General features: G+C 36.6%; 1 protein-coding gene across 1 annotated transcript; it reads left to right on the forward strand.

Annotated features, from left to right (window-relative positions):
• The first annotated feature begins 3,193 nt into the window (after positions 1 to 3,193).
• Positions 3,194 to 24,639, forward strand: LOC144443904 (calpain-9-like). The gene is made up of 16 exons (XM_078133512.1): positions 3,194 to 3,340; positions 5,572 to 5,641; positions 9,628 to 9,880; positions 10,408 to 10,670; positions 11,644 to 11,731; positions 11,925 to 12,002; positions 13,527 to 13,690; positions 15,642 to 15,814; positions 16,219 to 16,430; positions 17,154 to 17,196; positions 20,542 to 20,619; positions 20,985 to 21,042; positions 21,763 to 21,824; positions 22,804 to 22,872; positions 23,924 to 24,002; positions 24,458 to 24,639. Exons 1-16 carry the CDS (start codon positions 3,194 to 3,196, stop codon positions 24,637 to 24,639), a joined length of 2,019 nt encoding a protein of 672 aa, XP_077989638.1.
• The last annotated feature ends 770 nt before the right edge of the window (positions 24,640 to 25,409 follow it).

Raw genomic sequence — 25,409 nt, forward strand, 5'->3', positions numbered from 1 at the left:
TCATTACTTCATTATTTGCCACACACTATTGCATATAGCTGACACTGGCTAAAGCCATCCAGAACATTAAAAAGAGTAACAAAACCATGGCTGAAGCATGCATCATTTCATCACATATGTTGGTGTCAAAATGAGTGTGACTGGTTGGTTACAAGAAAATCTATGATTAAGCCACATGATGCTGACCTTTAACCTTTACAAATGAATACACGCCTATTACACAGGCTGTCAGTACCCTGAAGTCTATACTCTTGTGTTAAGACATAGACCCTGTAGGGTCTATGGTTAAGACATGCAAATTAGTGACCAACCTTGATGATCGCAATATGCAAATTAGTGCAACTCACAATGGGACATGCATTATTCAATATGTACATTTTGTCACAGCTCTCTATACCAATGTAAGTGTATATATATACAACCATCATATGTGACCAGTATGTGGTCCATATTTTAGTATTTCACACTTTTGATTGTTTCATTCTATATAAATTCTGCTTCCAGTTTACCTCATAACAGGTTTTTTTCATAGATATCACGATGCAAGGTGTTATGTTTGTATTTTGAATTTAAGATTGGGACTTCCATTTATAGATTAATTTGAAAGACTCGACTCACGGTTTAACCATAATAATACCAATTGATGTAAAGAATGACTATAGAATATAAATATTGTTGTACTAATTTCAAAAGAAAACTTGATCTGATCACCGTAGGCACAAAGATGACATGGAGAGAGTAAGAGAGAAGCTAGGCACATTTTGATTCTGATTTGAGGCATTTGCCTGGTTGAAATAACTGTATTCAAATACTGTTGACAAGGGTGACGCTTTTATTGCTATGTTTCTTGTCATAATACCTTTAAATAGTGACAGGTAAAAAAAGGGGAAAAAAGTAAATGTACGTGTACAAGTTGGTGATGCTTTAAATTTGTAATCATAACAAACAACAATTAAAATCAATAGGTAACTATATAACAAATCAAAGGTCTCGAATTTCAGCAATGATGAAAGTATTGTTTTGGCTCAGAGATACAATAGGCTTTGTTGTGTTAATGGGTTTCTATCAATTAAGTTGTGTTCATAGAGTGTATCAATTTAAAATGAAAGAAAGAAGAAATATGGCGGTTGGTCAGTTGTAGAGAAACATAGAATAGTAGTAGGGTCATTCCATGGTCGTCAAACTTCACTCATGTGTTGACAGTGGTAGCCTTTACATTGTAATATTATTTGGAATCATGCAAAGCACATCTTATAGACAGTAACTTTATCAGGTGACTACTCATAGTTGGAAAATTTTGTCCTTTTTTTTGGTCTTTTACTGGTAACAGTCAGTCGAAGTCCACTAGATTGAAATACAATAACTTTATGCTAACTTGACAAAACATTAAATCCTTGCCTTCCGTAGCACAGCCCTAGCGACTCATTAGATGCTCTGTCACTCAAATCTTTGTCATTGTTTTGCTGTACATAAATTATGATCTATCAAAGTTTTAAGGTCTGGTGATGGAGATTTTACATGTCTTCATAAAGAATGGATGGTCTAGGACCAGAGAATTAAAAACTGACAAGCAATAAATTGAAGAAACATTTTTGTGTGAGTGTTATATTCTTACTTTGATCATGGAGGTACAAGGGGAGTGTCTCTGATGACATACACTGTGGGTCACTGACCACCTTTCCTGAATAAACGCTAGACTACGATGTAAAACATGACAGAATTTAAGCGCCTAGCATTTGTCTTACGTAAACCATAGGTCTTTGTTAGTGCTGTATAGCTAAAACTAGCTATCCCTCCGTTCTGTCGTCTTGATTACCCTATGGAAGTATAACTGATACTTCCATGATTACCCACACTTAGTTATAAAGAGAAGTTTGGCGACGAAACAGTTTTGAATATCACCTTAACTTCACAGAAACGTACAAAATAAAACAGGCAATTCATTGCCTCAAAAAATTGCATCTAATAAAGTTGTTTTTAATATTCTCCAAATGAAATTCAAGAACTCATGTGGGTGTATCCTGGGACAGGCGTTTACTGGCATTCACAACACTTTCATCGTTTTCAACAGACTAAAACGTAGAACTGCAGCTTCGATTTTCCACTCCGTAGCGACCTCTACATCTGCAGCCCTGCTAAGATTTTTTTCGCAAACCCGGACAGAATTTTTTCACATGTAAAAAGCTGCAAAGAAATATGTGTAAAGACTTGTAAAATAAAGTGGAAAAGAAAGATTAACATTTGATATTGCAAATAAAATCAAGCTTCTAACACCAGACCAAATACCTTGTTTTTGTGTACTCAACCTCAGACCAATATTGTATGTTATTTTACTTTTAGTGGTCGGTGGTCTGAGACTCAACGTACTTTACGGTCTCATTCGTTATGCATAGCGATCATCCCTATCCCTGGCGATCATGTTTTCACCATGGGGTTAATGACAAAGGAAGGGGTGGTTGGAACCGTACGGTAAAAGTGTTTCCTTTCATCTGTTGCCCTAACGATCTCCTCCTGACAAACAGTAACACTTTGGCCGTGTAATATTCCAATATGATATGTCCACTATGTACATTTATAATTTAAAGTTTCGTATAGATTTTCTGCTCTTGCCCTATCGGAGATGACGGTTATCCCTAGTAAATGGTATGATCCGGGGACACCTTTAATGTAAGAGCCTCGTTTTAAAAGTATGAATTACGATGGAACTTTCATTGAGATGGTGATGCGTACATACACAGTGTAGATCAACCTCAAAGGCGTGGCTGCTGTATTGAAAGGTAAGAACATACATGTATGGATAGCCGGTTTCGATCGTAAGTTTTGTCTTACGAGGTGCAAAGACTCTGTTGATTTTGTCCAAAATGAACCTCAGTTTATTTCAAAGTCAGGTGTGAGGTCAGATGGGGTGTGTTTTGGAGAGAGTAAACAAACGACAGCGTTCTACAACTCTACCCCGGGATTCGGGAATCTTACGTAATCTACCTGGTGGCACACCCCTTTCTCCCTTTTGTGTTTTATGTTGACTGGACATTTTCTGTTTGAAGCAGGAGAAATGAAATTCTTTACGTTCAATCGTATGTTTTAGATTATGTTGCCCTTTAATAAACTTTTCCGTGTTTATATGTTTATCTTCAGCATTTGTGAATTGTGAGTAAAGTAACACCGTCACTTTACAATATTGCAATCGGTCACCATGGCTCAAAAACAGGATTATGCGACAATCAAGAGAGCATGCTTGGCAAGAGGAGAACTTTGGGAAGACCCTGAATTTCTAACTGTTAATTCATCCATGTTCTTCAGTCGGAGTCCTCCCCGACCATTTGTATGGAAACGACCAGGTGTATGTAAAATACTCTCTTTTTTTTTGCTTTATTTTATGACATCCTCCAGTAGACTATAAGTATAAACGGAGTTTGACTGGACATGGATGTATCAGTCTCCCCTAATACATCCATGGACCGAGGCTATGTTTTCAGTTTCACCGCTGTTTATAATTTGTTTTACAAGCCGTTGTACTTAGCTCTAAAACTTGGCCAGTTTATAATTTGTTTTACAAGCCCTTGTACTTAGCTCTAAAACTTGGCTTTGGCTTAAAAATGTTGTTCAGGGATACTATAGAATGAGATGATAATACATTGTCGCATGTATCCGTTGCTGTTGTGGCAGTAGTGGTAATAACACGTCATAAAATCAAAATGTGGAGCGCACACAGTTCTAATTAAATTCTGTCTAATTGGCATTTTTACTTGTTCATTAGAATGAATTGTTGCATGTATCCATGGAGGTATAAGGGGAGATCCATTGTTGTGTTCAGTAGTTAATTAAATTATTTTTAATTAAATAAACAGTTTTAATATGAACAAGTTGTGGAACACCTATTGAAGTCTGAAGCCAGGAGCACAGAGGAATCAGCTGAGCAAAATTTCACTCGTGGCAATTTCCTTGCATCGATTCCTCTCGTGTGTCGACAACTTAAGTTAATGATGAGAATTTGGTTATTTGTGGCTGTGAACCAAATAATTCTAGAATGTTGGATATTTTTGGCCTCAAGTAAATTTTTCCTCGTGTGTGCACCTGATATGTGAGCATTCTGCTCACAACCTTCTCGTACGATGACATATTAGTACAAAATGTTTGTGCCCAGTCTAAAATACAGTTGAGTAACTTCCAATGTATGTTCATGATTTTAGAAGACAAATGTGTCGATCTTTGGCCTAAATACCTGTGGCTATTGCCTTAGAGGGAATAGCCAACAAGATGCTGGTTATGGTGTCATAGCATGAGATAGTTATCTCATTTGGTATATAGTTTCATGACTCTTCCCGCTCAGTAAACCAATGGCTACAGGTATTTTGTCTTCTTAAACCATGACACTACCATCATTATTGACGTAGAAGTTTACTTGCCTGTGTTTTAGACTGGGGCAAGCATTTTTGTAATTATGTCATATTATAAAATAATAAGTTATAAATTATAGGTGATAGTTTCCAATAAAATCCAATGCACTTTAATTTCCTAAGTACATGACATGTTGTACTCTAGATTTATGCAGTTAAAAAAAAACATGAGAGCAAATATAAATCAAATATTCAGAAGTTTAATTTAGTTGCTTTTTTTTCAATTTAACTCATTGACTAAACAAATTCTATATGATATAAGATGGTCATTCATGACAACAAAGACATTCATGACATTTTTTTTGTTTAAAATTCTAATTGTTTTACTGGTATGTCTTTACATCGAATGGGTTGGTCATGCATATCATGTTTAAAAAACTTCACGCATGAAATATTTACTTTGGAATGTGGGCTGAGTAACAAATTTAGCATTCAAGTAGAAAGGTTATATGCATTTAGAATGTATGATTTATTTTGACTAATTTTACAAGAGAGACAGAAGTGATGGGCGTACTTGGAAAATACTTTTAAATTTACAAAATTAACGCACTAGATCGTATGTTACATGCACTAGGTACAGAAATCTATGCTAGTTTTAAAAGACCCTTGGGGACTAAGTTAAACAAATCGTACTCAGAACGCAGCTTTGACCAATCACCATATACCTGTCAGGAATATCCCCATATGGGGATAATAATTATCCCAATCAGGATATTTCTGTATCCTAATTTGGATAACATGACCTTTGAACGTAACTATAGTAACACCATGTCACAGAAAGGGAGATCTTAAGATTCAATGAAATACTAGACTAGTCACACATGGACACAGATTTGTATACATTCTACTCTCAAAGACCTAAAAAAAAAAATCCAGGGGTTGGACATAGCTTGTCCAAGGCAATTTTTCAGTATGTGCATTTGCAAAGTATTTTATCTGCAACAGTATCTGTTTATTCTGATCAGGATAAACTAATGTACCTGTCAACAATTTAGTTTTTTTTTTTTTTTAATTTATCCCGCTCAGGATAAAGACTGAAAGTACCTTGTATGGTTTTATCCCAATTGGGAGGTATTCCATATTAGATAAATCAACTCTGCGTTGAAGAAGCAGGGAATCGATCAAATAAATGTGTAGTACAAGTTTATTCTCATTTTGTGGGTTTTTTTTGTAGGAGATAGTAAGTGATCCCCAGATGTTCGTTGGTGGTGCCAGTCGTTTTGATGTGGCTCAGGGTATGCTAGGTAAGTAAATGAAAGCATTGCATGTATTGTTGTGATGGTCAGTCATGTTCAAAACTGATGGCTCTTTATTGGTACATGTATATGCTTCAATGGCAAAACCAAGGGGGGCTAGTAGTAACTTACATTGGGTCCCGTCCGTTTGTCTGCCGTTTCTCAAATACGCATGGACTAATTTCAACCAAACTTTCAGTAAACCTCAAATAATAATCTGTGCACATTCATATCAATTTGTTATGTGACATATGCAAATTTTACTGCATGGCGGCCATATTTGTAGTTAAAAATGAATATTTACTGCATATCACTTCCTGCCTATCACAGACACATTGTAGTATTAAATTTACATATTGCCAATTTCTTTTAAGTCATGTTTACAAGTACTGTTGATGAAAAGAAGTATACACAAGCATTATCTTTGATGCTGATATCACTTTTACTGAGTGGCAGCCATATTTGTAGTTAAAAATCATTTACTCCTGTATCTTGTATATACATGGGGCAATTTCAACTAAACTTTCAGTAAACATCAAGTACTATCCTGTGCATATGCATGTCATTTCATTTCTGGACTCGCAATAACGTCCAAAATGGTGGCCATTTTTGTTGTGTAAAATTCACATTTTACCTAATAACATCGAAAGCTTCATAGATAGAGACTTTTAGTGTCTACACCCATGTTATCAATGACAAGCTTTCTCATGACATCTTGACCTTTTACCTTGACCCTCATCTTTAATTTCAAATAGGCATAATGTTAAAAATGTGTGTGTGTGTGTGTGTGTGTGTGTGTGTGTGTGTGTGTGTGTATGTGTGTGTACGTGCGTGCGTGTGTGCCTATGTGCGTGCGTGTGTGCCTGGGGGGGTGGGTGTGTGTGTGTGTGTGTGTGTGTGTGTGTGTGTGTGTGTGACAGGGACTTTCATTGTAAAGACCAAATGGGGGTCATATTTTATCTAAATTTTCAAATCAACTTATGAATTGGTAAGTTTAAATGTAATTATTTGGAGTATGTCTTCAATGAAGACTTGTTTCAGTCTGACAATGACATAACTATCAATGTGTGTATTATTGTGTTCTTGAATGTGTGGTCAGCTTCCCTTTTCATGTAATGGTACAGTCCAGGTGTTGGGACATACCAAAACACTTGAACCATTCCTATACATGTATTGAGTCCGACCCAATTGTTGGGAATGTATCCTTGAAAGCATTATTGTTCTTGGTAGAATTGACCAGTTAAGTCAAGAAGTCCAGAGCTTTTTCAATATTATGTTTTGTGCCGTAGGACAACAAAGTTGTAAAATCCACTGAGGCATATCTCAGTATGAATAGAGGATGTCAAACTCTCAAGTACCTGAAGTATTTGTGTGGAACAATTAACCCAAAAATGTAGTGTCGGAGTCAGTTTTTAGCACTCTACTATCATAGCTATATAGGCAAGTCAAGGCATCTATCTGTTTGAAAATGTATAATGTCACCCATACTTAATTCTATCGTAACACCTATAAAATGATCGGTCGGCCATTCTGCTAAAAAAAATTACAAAATTGAAAGGTATGGGTATGATATTACATGTTGGAGATCGTACTCTCAATTCATAACCAAACAATCTGAATGACTCAGCCATAACAATTGAAGTCAGAGGGAAATTTTAAACTATTTGTTTTATTAAATTTCCCCAAATTTCAGCACTAAATGGTAATTTTTGCTCATATTATGCACTCATGGGGTTGCCATCTGAAAGTCTATGATGTGATTTTTTTCTAATTCTGACATAGAGGGTGTTGAGTTTTTTTAGATTTCACCAAATTAAAGAAAATAGGGTCATAAGAAACATAGAATCGTAGACAAGGAAGAAATTTCTGTCTTGTCTGTGATAGAATTAGTAAGGCCACCCTAACTTTTTAGAATTCTGGACATCTTGGCTGGTTACCAGGAGATATGCGTTAGAATGTTAATCATGGATAGGATAGAGACGGGAGTCAAATATTGAAACAATTAAAACAGATACTACAAGCGGGAATCATCTCCGAAAAAAACTGTTAGTCGCAAACCAGTTTTGTCTACTTCACCATGTGGGGGCGCAATCAAAGGAAAGTCCTTTGCTAGCGAGTGTTAATTTTCTTTTGAAAATAGCATTCTGAGATTTAGATTAAAGATATCAAATTTAAAACTGCATGCTGTTCCTCAGAAGAAGAGTAACACAAGACTTCCCTTCGATGGATGCCTCCATTTTGGAAAGTTGTGCCTCACATGGTGATTCAGAGAAACTGGTTTGTTACTTACGGGTTTTTAGGGTACAATTTATTGTCTTAGTATCTGATTTCATTGTTTCACACTTTGAATCTCATCTCTATCCCACCCTTGTTTATTTTAGATTTGGATTTATATATTTTGAAATTGTTTATGACAAAATTAGTGTGCACAAGAAATACATAGTTGGTGAAACAGCAATTTTTGTTGCCACATTTCAATACACCTTATTCCTGTTACCAACCAGTCATTTTCAAAACAAGGGTCACAAGAGGGCGCCCTACATGGATAAATGTAGGGTGGACTTGATGGGGAGCACCCTGGTCTAGCACGGTGTACACCAGCTGAGTTTTGAGATACTTGCTTGATCCGGTAATGGTGTGTGTCCGATCCATTCTGTTGGGATGCCTGAACAGCATGACTGATTTTGTCGTTGGCAACAGTCAAACGTGATAGCTGGTGTATAGCCATTATAATCTGAAAGTTTGTATTTGTATTGAGTGTACTATTAGTAAAAAAGGTATTGAAATAGGAAGCAAAATGTTGAAATAAGATTTTTGGGTAGCTATGCTGGTTTTGTATGTCATCTATTGGGAGAGGTTACTTTTGAAATAGAAATGAAAACTTGGCCCTACATTTGATCCCTTCACTGAATCAAAGTCCACTCAGGGACAGCTAATTGAATTACATGCCAATATAGCACACAGACATCAAAATGTGAAAAACAACTCTTGTTAGTTTCTGAAAATTATGTCATTGAAAATAAAGTTGGTAGAATGTTTTCAATGGTTGTGAATTATGCAATCAAATTCTCCAATAAAATACTGAGAAATGAGGATTGTTCCAAAAAAGGCTTAGGCCAAAAAGTTGTTTGGTTCTACTAACCCGATCCAACCTACTTCTTTACTGCCCCCCCCCCCCCCCCCAACTTTTTTTTTCAACAAAAAGTTATCGAAAAATAGAAAAATTACAAATTCGCACACGCAGTAGTGAGATTTGAAGATGTCATTGCCTCGTCATCAAAACAACATGGTAGAATATAGTGAGTGTATGACAGATTTTTTTTGGCCTTATAGCCTCATTTCTGGTCCAATGGCTGTTTCCTAAACAGCACTCCTATTGGCCAAAACTGTAGAATCTTTTGTCTTTCTGATAACTGGCATATGACATATTGAATCCAGTTCTCTGAAAAGGTTTTTGCAATTATTGATAGACCTTTTTCTAATTTTTTTCTGTAACACCCATGTCAAAAGACAATCTTAAAACACGTTACATCAATTTTGAAGAAAAAAATGCTCAAGTGGGCGAAAGAGAAGCAGAGCCTTGTTTAATATGCTACTTTGGTCTAAAAAAATTTCCTTTAGAATTAATCATACCATGAGAATCTATGTTTTTCAAACTTTCCTTCAGTGTGCACTTACAATTCTTAAATATTTACATATACAGGAACTAGCATACAATTTTACAGAGATCTAAGTAAATTAATCAATCTTGAATTCTCATGAGTGAGTGCATTTGGATGATTTTAAAACAATTTCAAAATATACATGAGGGAATTAAAAAAAATGTTGAGGTTTTAGTGAAAGCAGCCATTAAAACTATACAAAAATTTGATCTTGAACTCGTATATAACTCTCATGGCTCCACTGATAGGATAACACTTTAAACCTGGGATTGAAACCCTGGCCTTTAACCACATATAACATGACTACTATCGGCATGTATACTCTTTTCACAGGTGACTGTTGGTTCTTAGCTGCCATAGCATCACTCTCTTTGCATGAAAATCTGTTGCACCGTGTTGTTCCCCCAGACCAGAGCTTTTCCAAGGACTATGCCGGCATCTTCAGATTCCAGTTCTGGAGATATGGCGAATGGCGCACAGTTTGTGTGGATGATAGATTGCCAACTTACAATAACAAATTGGTCTTCTTGCACTCAAGGTCAAACAATGAATTCTGGACTGCATTGCTGGAAAAAGCATATGCCAAGTAAGTCAAGAGGGGGATGATAGCAGAGGAGTATGTGAATACCATGTTGCCCCATACAACAAACCATTGTGACCTGATAGTGTGTATGTGAAATTAAGAGATTAGGATCATAGTACAGATTCAGGTATACTGAATAGTCAATTCATCACCACAAAGAGAGGCAATTGTATATTAAATAACATTTTGCTGTATGCAATATTGCAATGTATGAATGGAAAATGATGATATGGGCAGACAGACAGACAGACAGACAACATAAAAACATAACCTTCCCTTATGATATGTAAATATGGACCTATTCAGGGAAGATGATTGAATATGGTACCTATTTCACAGAGTGTATGGGATAGCTATTAAGTACCAAGTGAAATCTGTAAGGGTTATAACTTATATATAGACTGTACATTGATACAAGGTGTCGTGTCAGTGTCACCCTATCAGCTAGCCCTCCATGATTTGAGAAGCCCAAGGGCTGAACAACATGACTTTTTATTGCAGTGATTTTAAAAATGTGTCAATCTTTACAGAATGAATGGCTCCTATGAAGGCCTCAAAGGAGGAAGCACAGTTGAAGCTATGGAGGACTTCACTGGTGGAGTGGGAGAAGTCTATGAAATGAGAGGCAAAGAGCCGAAAAATCTTGTCAAAATCATGCTGACAGGCATGGAGAGACAATCCCTGCTAGGCTGTTCTATCAATCCTAAACCTAATGAAGTTGAATCTAAGTTAGATAATGGTCTGATTATGGGTCATGCATACAGTATCACAGGTGTCCGAAGAGTAAGTATTAGTGTAGATACACACTCTCTATAGTTTAACTTTTCAAGATTTAGTACAGTCGAACGTGGAGTAAGGTCTAAAAATAATAAATTGTTTGGTTCCGGTTACCTGACCCCACCTAGTTTTTCACGCCGACCCTAAACTTTTTTTTTATGTATTCAAGAACAAAATAATAAAATCGCTCAAATTGTGAAGTCTCGCAAGAAATATAATAGTGGATGCAGAAACTGACATCAACTTTAAAAGACAATATAAAAAAATCTGTAATGGCTGTACATCTGATGGGAAGAAGCCAATAACACGGAGACCATATGGAAAACAATGGAAAAGCTAACTACCTGAACTAGACACTCACTCACATATGAAAAAAAAATATATATATAAAAAAAAAAATAAAAAAAATCTACCTACCCCACCTGTTGTAAAAATTTAGCATAATTGAAACCACACAATTTTTTGGGTTAGAACTAATATATTTTTATCGTGTCAAATATCACAGCCAATCGCAAGGAAAATCGGGCACCTTTGTTGCTATATGACTATTAATTAAACTATAGTGAAGGGCTATAGTGAAATTAATTTCCCAAAAATGGCAGCCTGCTTTGAGACAGATTATAACTCCTAAGTATGTGATTTGCACTCAGTAAATGAGATGGCAATAAATATCTCTTAAATAAACTCTTAGTCAGAAATTTAGCAACAGTGTCTTTTTTCAACATTTTGGATAAAGCTCTACCATTTTTGAACTTATTACAACACCTGTGAAATATTATGATGTCGTTGACAAATTAGGCATAATTGTACTGCGCTGTAACTTTTATTGCCATGGTAATGTGTCATTTTTCCATATTGACTATGTTCTATATTTCCTACGATGAAAACCTGATCTCCCCACTGCCCACATCACAAATGGCCATATGAACATAATATAATATAAAATAGAGCTGATAAAACGGTCTGTTTTACAAAACAGGTTCGAGTAGATACTTCAAGTGGAGTTGCATACATTACTTTGGTGCGTATACGTAATCCATGGGGCCAAAAAGAATGGAATGGTGCTTGGAGTGATGGGTAAGTGTAAATTTTAAAATGTCAAACATATTTGTGGTTAAAAAACAGGGATCACTTTTACAAACTTTTCAGTAATTTGGGAGGAATTTATATTTTTGATGAATGGTACATTTTTCACAACATTGTCAATATTGTAAACATTGCATTGAGACACTTGAATTGCATCCTTACTTATACCTTTTACTTATGACAGTTCTCGTGAATGGAGATACATATCAGATGAAGAAAAACAGAAGTTAGAACTTACAGTCGATGATGATGGAGAATTCTGGTAAGGAATTTCTGTGGATTTTGTGATAATAATATTGTATATCCGATTTCAAATCCTGGGGTTCTCACATCACAATGCTATTGGAGCCGTTAGGATTCCAAGGGATAATTCTTGTGTTCTTTGTCAAACTTTTTTCTGGCTCTGCTAATCAACTATATTTCACATCCAAACTGAGCTTCAGGAAAGCTTTAGGAAAATTGAATGATATGGAAAAAACAGATGTCTAGCAAAATTATTAACAACTTAAGGATCCTAAACAAATGAATGACCCAACATAATCCTTGAGGTGCCACTGATGATATTTAAATAATAACACATGCCAGCGAGGGCAATATCACAATTAGTGCCTGCACAAGGGTTGGCACCCTTTACCAACATTTTGGTAAAGAGTGCCAACCCGAGGGCAGGCACTAATTGTGATATTGCCCGAGTGCATGTGTTATTAATTTTATTACACCATACACTCATTGGTCCAGTCATTCACATAGCTACTCTTCATTCATCATCATTCATCATTGATAGAAGGAAAGTTTCTCTTTGATGATGCATTTCGAAATTGTACTTGCATATAAGCATCTAGTATGGACATGGCCTGCATTATTTGTAGGAGAGCGAGTGTCCCCACAGCTATTCTGTAGTTATATTTAGAAATAAACATTTGTGTCTCCCTGTAGTTACTTCATCACCTCGACCACTCAACATTGGAAAACATGCACATAAGAGAAGCGCAACAGTCAAAATAACTTCAGCTGGCAATAGTGCCTGGCATTAGTCTTTGCACGCGTGGGCAATAGTCTATTTAAAGAAGATCATGTGATTTGATTCTGACCAATGACACCTTGTGTAAGAATGTCGAGGTGAAATTAAATACTTATGTGACATCCTGGAAATGAATCATGGGCCTTGAAAATCTGAAATGATAGGGACTATATAAAAAAAGCAAGCCTTCATAGAAGACATAGCCCCCACCGATATATGCATATTAATTTACATATAAAAAAACAATGAACTATAAAGAAAAATGTAGATGATTGTACAAGTAACAACAAATGCATTGAAACTAAAAGGTGTTTAATAACGTACTGTACATGTGTTTGTGAGTTTATTATTTAGGTTTATGGAGTTTTTGTATGATGTGCTAGTGATAATAAGCAACAATAAAATGGAACCCCTAATTTTCTTTAGGGACCCCATATTTTTAGTAGTGATGGGTAATCTAGGACTCACTGGTTTCAAAGTCTAGTGCAACCCACTGATATGTGGAGTCATGATGGGTGAATGGTTAGTGTGACCGGCATGGAATCTACAGGTTGCAGGTTCGAGCCCTGTCGCTGCCTGCTGTTTGTTTCTGAGTGGCTAAAGTCCTTGGGCAAGATTTGAACCACAATTGTGCCTCAGTCAACCCAGCTGTATAATTTGGGACCTGGTAAGCTGTATCATTATTATTATTATTATACAATGGACCAATTGAATCTTGTACAGTAACATTGCCATTAATGTGTTTATTTTCACCTTTTATTAAAGGATGTCATATCGTGACTTTGCGAAAGAGTTTCAACGTCTCGAAATCGTGAACTTGACTCCTGATGAGCTGAGTGATGGTATCAAAGGCAAGAAATGGAATGCTACTAATGAGAATTCTAGATGGCTGAGAGGATCTACCGCTGGTGGATGTCGTAACTTTATAAGTAAGTAAGGCTGTTTACGAAAGCAATGTCATAATTTTAGGGGTAGACGGGGAGCTGTTTAAAATGACAATTTGTCTGACAAGTGATGAAAACAGAAAAAATTGATGGACAAGAGACGACAGACAGTGTCAGAGCTAGAATATCAATCTAACCCATGGCCTCTGCTCATCTTTCGCTGACGATGGAGAATTAAGAATTAGAATTAAGGCTTGAGGCCTGCTTGGATGTGGGTTAAATTCTAGGTGTATAAACTGGCTGTTTGGCAGAGCTATAGGAAAAGTTGGACCAGTGCAAAAGAATAATCCCAATGTAATCCCCTACTAAGAATAAGATAACTCTAATATGATAATGATGATACAGGATTGAAACCTTGCCCTCTAAATATAGCTGTGATATATACTGCCAACATTTTTTATTGTACATTGTATCTGTATCTGTATCTGTATCTGTATCTGTATCTGTTTCTGTATTTGTATTTGTTTTTGTATTTGTATCTGTATCTGTATCTGTATTTGTATTTGTATTTGTATTTGTATCTGTATCTGTATCTGTTTCTGTATTTGTATTTGTTTTTGTATTTGTATCTGTATCTGTATCTGTATCTGTATCTGTACCTGTACCCGTATCTGTATCTGCAGTATCTGTATCTGTATCATCTGTATCTGTATCTGTATCTGTACCTGTACCTGTACCCGTATCGGTATCTGTATCTGCATCTGCATCTGTATCTGTATCTGTATCTGTATCTGCAGTATCTGTATCTGTACCTGTATCTGCAGTATCTGTATCTGTATCTGTATCTGCAGTATCTGTATCTGCAGTATCTGTATCTGTACCTGTACCTGTATCTGTATATAGTATCTGTATCTGCAGTATCTGTACCTGTATCTGTATCTGCAGTATCTGTATCTGTATCTGTATCTGCAGTATCTGTACCTGTCTGTACCTGTATCTGCAGTATCTATTATCTGTATCTGTATATGTATCTGTATCTGCAGTATCTGTATCAGTATCTGTATCTGTACCTGTACCTGTATCTGTATCTGTATCTGTATCTGTATCTATCTGTATCTGCAGTATCTGTATCTGTATCTGTATTTGCAGTATCTGTATCTGTACCTGTACCCGTATCTGTATCTGTATCTGTATCTGTATCTGTACCTGTATCTGTATCTCTACCTGTAGCTCTACTTGTACATGTACCTGTATCTCTACCTGTACCTGTATCTATATCGATCTCTACCTGTATCTCTACCTGTATCTGTACCCATTGTTTACTGTACATTGTATATGTATCTGTATTTGTATCTGTATCTGTTTCTGCAGTATCTGTATCTGTACCTGTACCTGTACCTGTATCTGTAGCTGTACCTGTATCTGTATCTGTACCTGTATCTCTACCTGTACCTGTACCTGTATCTCTACCTGTATCTCTACCTGTACCTGCATGTATCTGTATCTGTATCTGTATCTCTACCTGTATCTCTACCTGTACCTGTACCTGTATCTGTATCTGTATCTGTATCTGTATCTGTATCTGTATCTGTATCTGTACCTGTACCTGTACCTAGCTGTATCTGTATCTGTATCTGTATCTGTATCTGTATCTGTATCTGTATCTGTATCTGTACCTGTACCTGTACCTAGCTGTACCTGTATCTGTATCTGTATCTGTATCTGTATCTGTATCTGTATCTGTAAGGAATAAGGAATAAGGTAAGGAATAACACAGAAGAGAGAGCATTAGTCAGATCAATGTTTTTTGATTGACTGCCATTTTAAAGGCATCATGGCAGATTTAGCACACACAGTACTATTGTCCAGATGGTTCCAGTCTACTAAGGTTTCCACAAAGAATGACTTTAAATTGAGCAGCTTTTCAATTTCAAAGCAATTTGAATTGTTAGTAACTCTTTTGTCAACAACGTTTTCTTGTGTATTTATCGCTCAGATACATTTGCTACCAATCCACAATTCAGAATAGAACTGACAGAGGAAGATGATGACGATCCTGATGATGAGGATGAAGGATGCAGTGTCATCGTGGCTCTCATGCAGAAAGACAGACGACGACAGAAAGCACTCGGCAAAGTAATGTTGACCATGGGTTTTTCCATTTATAAGGTAAGACACAGTGACCTGTTTTGGATTACTTTATTCAGATTTCTCCAAAACTGAAAAGAGATAATAAATGCATTCAGTTTCAATATTCAAACCTGTTTATTAAGAGCTGTATTCAATATTGAAACATCAACAAAAAATGAAGATAAATAAAAAAAAACGTAATGGGTGGTTGCAATCACTATAGCTCAAGTTTAAATCTGGTTGCAACCAACCACTGTGCACTGATTGGACAGAGATGTTACTTGTCTAAATTTTTGTCTGATCAAGCAATATGTGATCATAAATTAATTGAAACTGAACAGAGTTATAATTTCTGCTGTGCTTGCATAGACGGAATTACAACACAAGTCAGCTTGATAAACATTTCTTCATTGTTTTTTTTTTTATAATGTATTAATTGACAGGTGGATGACGGTTCTCCCAATATTCTACCCAAAGATTACTTCATGTACCATGCATCCACTGCCAGATCAGCCACATTTGTCAACGCCCGTGAAGTCAGTGGCCGTTTCAGGTTGCCAAAGGGAAATTATGCTGTAATCCCGTCAACCTTTGACCCCAATGAAGAGGGGAATTTTCTGTTGAGACTCATGTCTGTCAAGGCAAGTTCCTCCGCGTAAGTACAAGGGACAATTTTTAATCTCAGATTATTCTTGTGCAGCGTTACAACTGCCGACATCGGACCGAGGACAAACGAAACCTAAATTTTAATAACTGTACAACAATTCTACTCCTGATGCTAATTGTCAAATCTTGATAATGATCTGACAAAATGTGCACAGTTTCGACTCTATAATTTTAAATAAACAGCATCATGGTCTATATAAACCAAGGATTTCTTAAAAAGTCTTGAAGTCCTGTAGGACATGCACACACAGACACAGACACACACACACACACACACACACACACACACACACACACACACACACACACACACACACAGACACACACACGCACACACACACACACACACACACACACACACACACACACACACACACACACACGTACACGTTTGAGTAACGTTGCTCCTCCTCACCAACCTGCTCTCAAAAGTACATGCCAGTGAGGGCGCCCCATCAGAACATTGTTACAGACTTAGCACATGTTTGAGAAGCTACCACTTGTCACATGAGACTGTGACCTTTCAACTTTCATGATAGCTAATAGTTAATGTCTATCAGGATTTCTGTTAATGATTTACTATTAACTGTACTAGCCATAAGCACACATGGCAAACGTGGAGCACATGGCTTCAGACATGCTATAATTGACTCTGACTAATTCACTGTTTTCTGACAAATTTGTCTGACCATGATTGTTTTTCCTGTTGTAGGCATGCAGATGAACAGACTGGACGAATTGAAACTCCACCCGAGGTATGGTAAAACACATTGAAATTTACCTTTTTTTAAACTCTGAATAGCACCTGTATGAGTGCACATGATTAAAAGTACTCACAATGGTTTAATGTGAAAGACTTTTTCCTATAAAAGGATGTGTTCCAATTTGCCAAGAAAATTAATGTCTGGTGTTATTATATACGTACTATCTCAAGAAACTCTTGGTGTGGAGATTTTGAGCTTCTTTGGATAGTAACACCAAGACACGTCTCTGGGTAGTCTGGATGCCAACGTGGTAATCAATCATCGCTAAACCCCTGTAAGAGATATCTTAAGATACGATGAAGGATATTGGCTTCCCCAACATATGTATATCCTGACAGACAAGTCTCGGTATGTGTATGCTATGGGCTTCTTTCATACATATTGAGATCGCTAGTCTGAATAATGCCAACATGGTCTGAAAGATTTAATGAAAGATAAAGGAGAGACTTAGTATATGGCTATCACATGCTATCTTTGAAAAATTAGTGACCGTTCAATGACCTTTGACACCTTGTCATGTGACAGCCATATATTAAACAATGGATGCCTACAATCCAGGCACATGTTTAAATTAATGACAAAATGAAGCATATTTGAAATTGCCTGAAATAATCTTGACATATGCTGTATATTAATTTGTCTGATGCAATTCAGCTGCTTAGCGATAGTTTCAAAGTTTAGAATTAATGTTTACACCACCTGTCTCAATTATTCTATATTTATTACGATGTAAAGTGTTCCAAATAGTTACTGTTAAGACAATGTTTAGTCATACTCTCCTTATAACAGCATGTACAGTGTTAATGCCCTGTACATTGTCATATAACCTGGCATTCATACAGTGTTAATGCCCTGTACATTGTCATATAACCTGGCATTCATACAGTGTTAATGACCTGTACATTGTCATATAACCTGGCTGGCCTGTACATTGTCATATAACCTGGCATTCATACAGTGTTAATGCCCTGTACATTGTCATATAACCTGGCATTCATACAGTGTTAATGCCCTGTACATTGTCATATAACCTGGCTGGCCTGTACATTGTCATATAACCTGGCTGGCCTGTACATTGTCATATAACCTGGCATTCATACAATGTTAATGCCCTGTACATTGTCATATAACCTGGCATTCATACAGTGTTAATGACCTGTACATTGTCATATAACCTGGCTGGCCTGTACATTGTCATATAACCTGGCATTCATACAGTGTTAATGCCCTGTACATTGTCATATAACCTGGCATTCATACAATGTTAATGCCCTGTACATTGTCATATAACCTGGCATTCATACAGTGTTAATGGCCTGTACATTGTCATATAACCTGGCATTCATACAGTGTTAATGCCCTGTACATTGTCATATCACCTGGTATTCATACAATGTTAATGCCCTGTACATTGTCATTTAACCTGGCATTCATACAATGTTAATGACCTATACATTGTCATATAACCTGGCTGGCCTGTACGTGATAGATAATGAACGAGTTTGGTTGATTATGCGTTATAACACGAGGGGGCGTAGCCCCGAGTGTTTGACGCATAATCAACCAAACGAGTTCATTATCTTACTTATCACCACGGCGATAACAATAGAATTTGCATGTATTCCAAGTCTGTCAGGTGGCACTAGTGAAGAGTGGGTTATGACTTATAATCTACGGCAATCCTGTACCCTGATTGGTGGACGGAGTGTAGCCGTGTGATAAATTGTCATATAACCTGGCATTCATACAGTGTTAATGACCTGTACATTGTCATATAACCTGGCATTCATACAGTGTTAATGGCCTGTACATTGTCATATAACCTGGCATTCATACAGTGTTAATGACCTATACATTGTCGTATAACCTGGCTGGCCTGTACATTGTCATATAACCTGGCATTCATACAGTGTTAATGCCCTGTACATTGTCATATAACCTGGCATTCATACAGTGTTAATGACCTATACATTGTCGTATAACCTGGCTGGCCTGTACATTGTCATATAACCTGGCATTCATACAGTGTTAATGGCCTGTACATTGTCATATAACCTGGCATTCATACAGTGTTAATGACCTATACATTGTCATATAACCTGGCATTCATACAGTGTTAATGACCTATACATTGTTGTATAACCTGGCTGGCCTGTACATTGTCATATAACCTGGCATTCATACAGTGTTAATGACCTGTACATTGTCATATAACCTGGCTGGCCTGTACATTGTCATATAACCTGGCATTCATACAGTGTTAATGACCTGTACATTGTCATATAACCTGGCTGGCCTGTACATTGTCATATAACCTGGCATTCATACAGTGTTAATGACCTGTACATTGTCATATAACCTGGCATTCATACAGTGTTAATGCCCTGTACATTGTCATATAACCTGGCATTCATACAATGTTAATGCCCTGTACATTGTCATTTAACCTGGCATTCATACAGTGTTAATGACCTGTGCATTGTCATATAACCTGGCTGGCCTGTACATTGTCATATAACCTGGCATTCATACAGTGTTAATGCCCTGTACATTGTCATATAACCTGGCATTCATACAGTGTTAATGCCCTGTACATTGTCATATAACCTGGCATTCATACAATGTTCATGACCTATACATTGTCATATAACCTGGCTGGCCTGTACATTGTCATATAACCTGGCATTCATACAATGTTAATGGCCTGTACATTGTCATTTAACCTGGCATTCATACAGTGTTAATGGCCTGTACATTGTCATATAACCTGGCTGGCCTGTACATTGTCATATCATTCAAACTTTATGTACTAGCTGTTATGATATCAAAAAGTTTACCTTGTGTATTGTTTGAGCAACACCAAATTAATGAACAGTATGTAAACTGCATGTCCACAATTTGCTGTTTACTTGAAAGATGTTTTGTTAAACTTTAATTGTTGTTGGATCAATGATTCAAATTTTCACTCGCCGATCAGAGTTGAAAAGGTGCTGACCAAGTGTTTATGAGATCTAGACAACACACACACACACACACACACACACACACACACACACACACACACACACACACACACACACACAATGATTTAACACAACAAATCAGTCAGTGTTTAATAAAAGAAACTCGCATTTGTATTTAACACTGCCTTAGTATTCATGTCACTGAGATCAATCTTTCAAAGGAATTTTCTCTGGTAGATGAAACAACAGTTTTGTGGACCAGAAAATCCATATTAATTAGGTCATAAAAACACAAACGAAAATGAAGCTTTGTCTATTAAGGGTCAAGTTTAATGTGTTAATCATTCTTTCTTTGAATTTGTGTTGTCCATAGCCTGAAAAACCCCTGACACCTGCACAACAAGCACAGGAAGACAAACTGAGACAATTCTTTCAGAAACTGAGTGGAAATGTAAGTATTCATTGAGTTTCTTTGTACCTGGACCATGTATATATCTGTTCATATTTGACCATTCCATGAAATGGAAACTGTAACGATCTCAATTATGAGAAATGATCTTGTCAAGGTTTATACTGGCAAGCTGAATGTCACAACAAATCAAACTCCAAAAGGATTTCGTTCACAGCAACCATTTCAGCAAAACTCAAAGTTGTTATTTTTATTCTATATTTCATATAAACTTTTATTGGCCATTTGATTGATGTAATAATGTTTTATGTAAATTGATGGTCTTATCGACTACTATGAAGTTACAATTGGATGGAAGACTGGGTTGTTTTTTTTAAAGGATTTGTTCTATCTTTCACTTTGCAAAGGACATGGAAATTGATTGTTGGGAACTGCAGCAGATTCTGAATGGAGTGTTGAAGAAAGGTAGGATTTTAGAAAATAACGAATTATTACCATGACGATCTAACATCTTCATCAACTTTCAGTGATTTGGAAAATTTGTTTGTTTGTTTTTTCTTCAGATTTTGATTGTTGTTGGTTGGATCAATGATTTAAATTTTCACTCGCCGATCAGAGCTCTTAAAGACTGCTGACTACATATTGATCTATCTATGGTTTATAGTGACCTTATGTCTTTTATATCAGTTTTTATCGTCACATTTCTTGCATTAGTTTTTATTTCATCATAAAAAAACAACTCAGAATATCCCATATACATGTAACATAATATATCATATTACATAGCTAAACATATAAAAATTTCTCAGAGGCCTTAATTCTAATAAAACTTTACAATACATATTATTGACAGGGTTATTTCAATTACCATGATCCTGACTGAATATCATGGAATCCGGGATATACCATAATAACATCAGAACCCATGAGGGATCATCGTCACTTGACTTCTTGGGAGATCAGTGCATAATTATATACTTAAAGAACTATCCAGTATAAATAAAGAGTATTATTATTACCATGCCTGGTTTAAAAGCTGCTTTGGTAGTCACCAACAGGCACTGCCCGGAGGGAAGTTATATTGGGTTCCATCCGTCTGCCCATTCATGCATGTGTCCATGCCTTAATTCACCCTCATATCTCTGGCATGCACTAACTGATCTTGTGTACCTCTTTTCTCAACAGAACTTGTAGCCAGTGATGGATTTTCCCTGGAATCCTGCAAGAGTATGCTGGCTCTGTTTGATGTATCCTTTTTACACATGTGTGATGAATTTCTTGCAAACTTTCATTTCCGTTGAATGTTCCGTTTATGATGTTGTCCTTTTTATACCAAAGTGAAAAAGACCACAGCTTTGTAAACTTGTGTGACTCAATTGTAACTCATCTGTACCTATAGGCCTGTCCTCACCTGAATTGATTCAAAACCAATTCAAATGGATTTATAGTTCAGTTAAATCGGTTCACAACCATTAACCGATTTCTGTCCCTATGAGAAAAATGAGCAATAAATTTGAATCAATAAAGCAGTTTTGAACCAATTTAGTTGAATTCGTTCAAAACCACCATGTATGGGGATAAAAGAACCGATACTGATTTGACTTGATTTCACACCAATTTTACCATTTCATGTGGGGACAGGCTATATACAACTGCTGACATCAGCCCATGGACAAACCAAAAGTAAACAAATGAATTGGATTGATAACACTTGGCACAGCATGCTGGAAGATACTATAATTATATTCCATCAGTTGTATGACCACTTTACATAATAGTTCACCTTCACAAGCAAATTTCCAGTTCCCCTGGCATTTCAATTTCATGTACACATAAAGAGGCCATAAAATTGTTGTTATCATACCATAGTGTGAAATACTTAGTCTCTGCAGTTCCAACATGCTGTGCCAAGTGTTATTAATCCAATTCATTTGTTTACTCTCCCTGTTTGTAACAGGTTCCGTTCATCCATGGTCTGATGTCAGTAGTTGTAATTCATTCTGTCTAGCTAAAGTATAGAACATTTATCTTGGTGTTGATAAAGCTCTAAAGCTTACTGAGTTCTGATAGTGGTGAAAAGGCAGAAATCTAAAGCCAGAGTCTGAGTAGTTAGGTCTCCCAAAGCTAGTATGCATATGGACTCAATTCAACTAAGCATTACAAACTATAGATGTTTAATATGTGGCAAACTTGAAAGTCAACATTTTCCTTAGTTGAAAACTTCAGGACGATATGTCTGGTAAACTTGGCTTTAATGAGTTCAAGGTGTTATGGAAAGATATCGCTATTTGGAAGGTATGTATTACATTATCATTGTGTATATACTTTATTAGTTTGTTATAAGGGCCAGAATGATGTTTTTCCACATACACATCTTTTGAGACTTTTCTCTCTGAGTGCCAGAAAAAAAAGAAGAGTTTATCAAACTGTGAAAGTAACAGAAAAGAAAGAAGAGTTTATATAAAAAATTGATGTCATGAAGCCTTGTGTATGCTGACTAATTTAAATAACCTTAAACCTGTGGTGTAAACAATCCATTGCTAATAATATTTTTACCTTCTGAGCATTGTTAGTTAATAAGTCAATAATTTAAACAGAGCATGTCCAATATAAAATTCTTTCTTTTTTAATTTTGATCGTTAATGGTTAGATCAATGATTTAAACTTTCACTTACTGATCAGAGTTCGTTAGAGACTTTGGTGCTGACCATATTGTTCTCATCACCAACATGTATAGACCCAAGAGTGAATGTTACTCCAGAGTCTTTCCTAACATGTACATAAACATTCACTTTTTTCTTTCTGTTATTAACTGACGAATTAACCCATCTTTAAGCTTCTATAGGCTGACCTATAGATGTCTATAGGCTGGCCTATAGAAACCTATAGGCTGGCCTATAGAAACCTATAGGCTGACCTATAGAAACCTATAGGCTGACCTATAGAAACCTATAGGCTGACCTATAGAAACCTATAGGCTGACCTATAGAAACCTATAGGCTGGACTATAGAAACCTATAGGCTAGGCTATAGAAACCTATAGGCTGGACTATAGATACCTATAGGCTGGACTATAGATACCTATAGGCTGGACTATAGAAACCTATAGGCTGGACTATAGAAACCTATAGGCTGGCCTATAGACACCTATAGGCTGGCCTATAGAAACCTATAGGCAAAACGTCCCAATTCTTTATAGGATCCTATGGGCCGGCCTATAGGATATTTCTTTAAGCTCCATTTTGCAGTAAATCTCCTTAAACTAACTGTCAAGGTCAGTGAGACTAATCACAAGGTTTCATGTTGCGATAAACAAAAACTGTAAGATGTGTGTCTTTCATTACAGAATGTATTTAAGAAACTCGACAAAGACAACTCTGGTACATTCAGCACATTTGAAATGCGTGATGCCCTTCGTGCTGTGGGTAAGTTTTGTTTCCAATTCTTTCTTCTTTAAGATAGAAAACTTGGCAATACAGTAAACTACACACTCAGGTGCCACATAGAAAAAACTTCCACTTTGTGCCTGAAGAGGGCAGTATGATATACAAATTTTTTGATCATCCAGTAATATAAGACCTCCATTAGTCAAAACAGGGACAGCTCAGGCCAGCTGAAAAGGAGGGAGGCAGTACGTCATTTAGCAAAATCATTCCTACATCATGATCTCTGTATCAGATTGTAGTGATTTTCAGAAATCAGAAATAAAATATACTGGGGGTAATTGAAATTGAGGAATGTAGATGAAATACTGAGTGAGAATTCAAAATAAATGAAATGGTGATAGTGATAATTGTCTTAGGATTGGTCAGTAAGGGTTGACTTCCTTGAGTTGTAATGTTTACTTGTATTTCATATTATCTGTTGTTACACACTACAGGTTATACAGTAAGTGAAAAAACTTTTGGTGCCTTGGTACTTCGCTATGGCGACAAGAACCAACTCATTGATTTTGATAGCTTCATCCAATGTGCTGTTAAGTTGGAAGGCATGTTCAGTGAGTATATATTGAAAACATTCTCTTCACTTATTCCTCTGTTACTAATTAGACACAGAAAATGATTTTGTGAGGACATGTACAAACTTTGAACAACGTGTGTGTGTGTGTGTCTGTCTGTGTGTGTGTGTGTGTGTGTCTGTCTGTGTGTGTGTGTGTGTGTGTCTGTCTGTGTGTGTGTGTGTGTGTGTGTGTGTGTGTGTGTCTGTGTGTGTGTGTGTGTGTGTTTGTTTGTGTGTGTGTAGGGTCTGGGTGTGTCTGTGTGTGTGTGTGTGTGTGTGTTTGTGTTTGTGTTTGTGTTTGTGTTTGTACATGTGCATGCATGTGTGTGTACAATTTGAAGTGTTGAAAGAAATACTTGTTTTGTCAGGAAGTACATTCATCCCAGTTTTTGACATGGATAAAAGTCGTATGTACCAGGTTCATATGCTGTTTTGCTAGATCAGTGATTAAAATTTTCACTCGCCGATCAGAGCTTAAAAGCTGCTGACCAAGTGTTTATGAGATCTAGACAACAAATTAGTCACATGACAGCTACCCTGCTGACATACTACTTGGTTTAGAAAGAAACGTACACAAATGTTGCAGAAAATGAAGTGAAATACATCACTTGAAAAAATACATCACGGGGGGGGGGGGGGGGGGGGGGGGGGGGGGGGGGGGGGGGGGGGGGTTCTGCATGTTTGCTCAATTGTTTTGAAACCAGAATTGTGTGATCCCCAGGGAGTTCAGGAAGTATGAAGAACCATTGTTCCATTATAGGTCCTTGCCCATAATATTTGCAAAGTGCTTGCACACAGTGTTGGCAAGCATTAGTATAAAAACTCACATTATA

The sequence above is a fragment of the Glandiceps talaboti genome, chromosome 2, assembly GCF_964340395.1.
Source record: "Glandiceps talaboti chromosome 2, keGlaTala1.1, whole genome shotgun sequence".
In the NCBI taxonomy this organism is placed as follows: Eukaryota; Metazoa; Hemichordata; class Enteropneusta; family Spengelidae; genus Glandiceps; species Glandiceps talaboti.

Coding starts and splice junctions, on each gene's coding strand:
- LOC144443904 (XM_078133512.1), top strand. CDS start 3,194: ATGGCTCAAAAACAGGATTATGCGACAATCAAGAGAGCATGCTTGGCA. Junction 9,881..10,407: donor CTGGAAAAAGCATATGCCAA/GTAAGTCAAGAG, acceptor CAATCTTTACAG/AATGAATGGCTCCTATGAAG. Junction 15,815..16,218: donor TGGGTTTTTCCATTTATAAG/GTAAGACACAGT, acceptor ATTAATTGACAG/GTGGATGACGGTTCTCCCAA.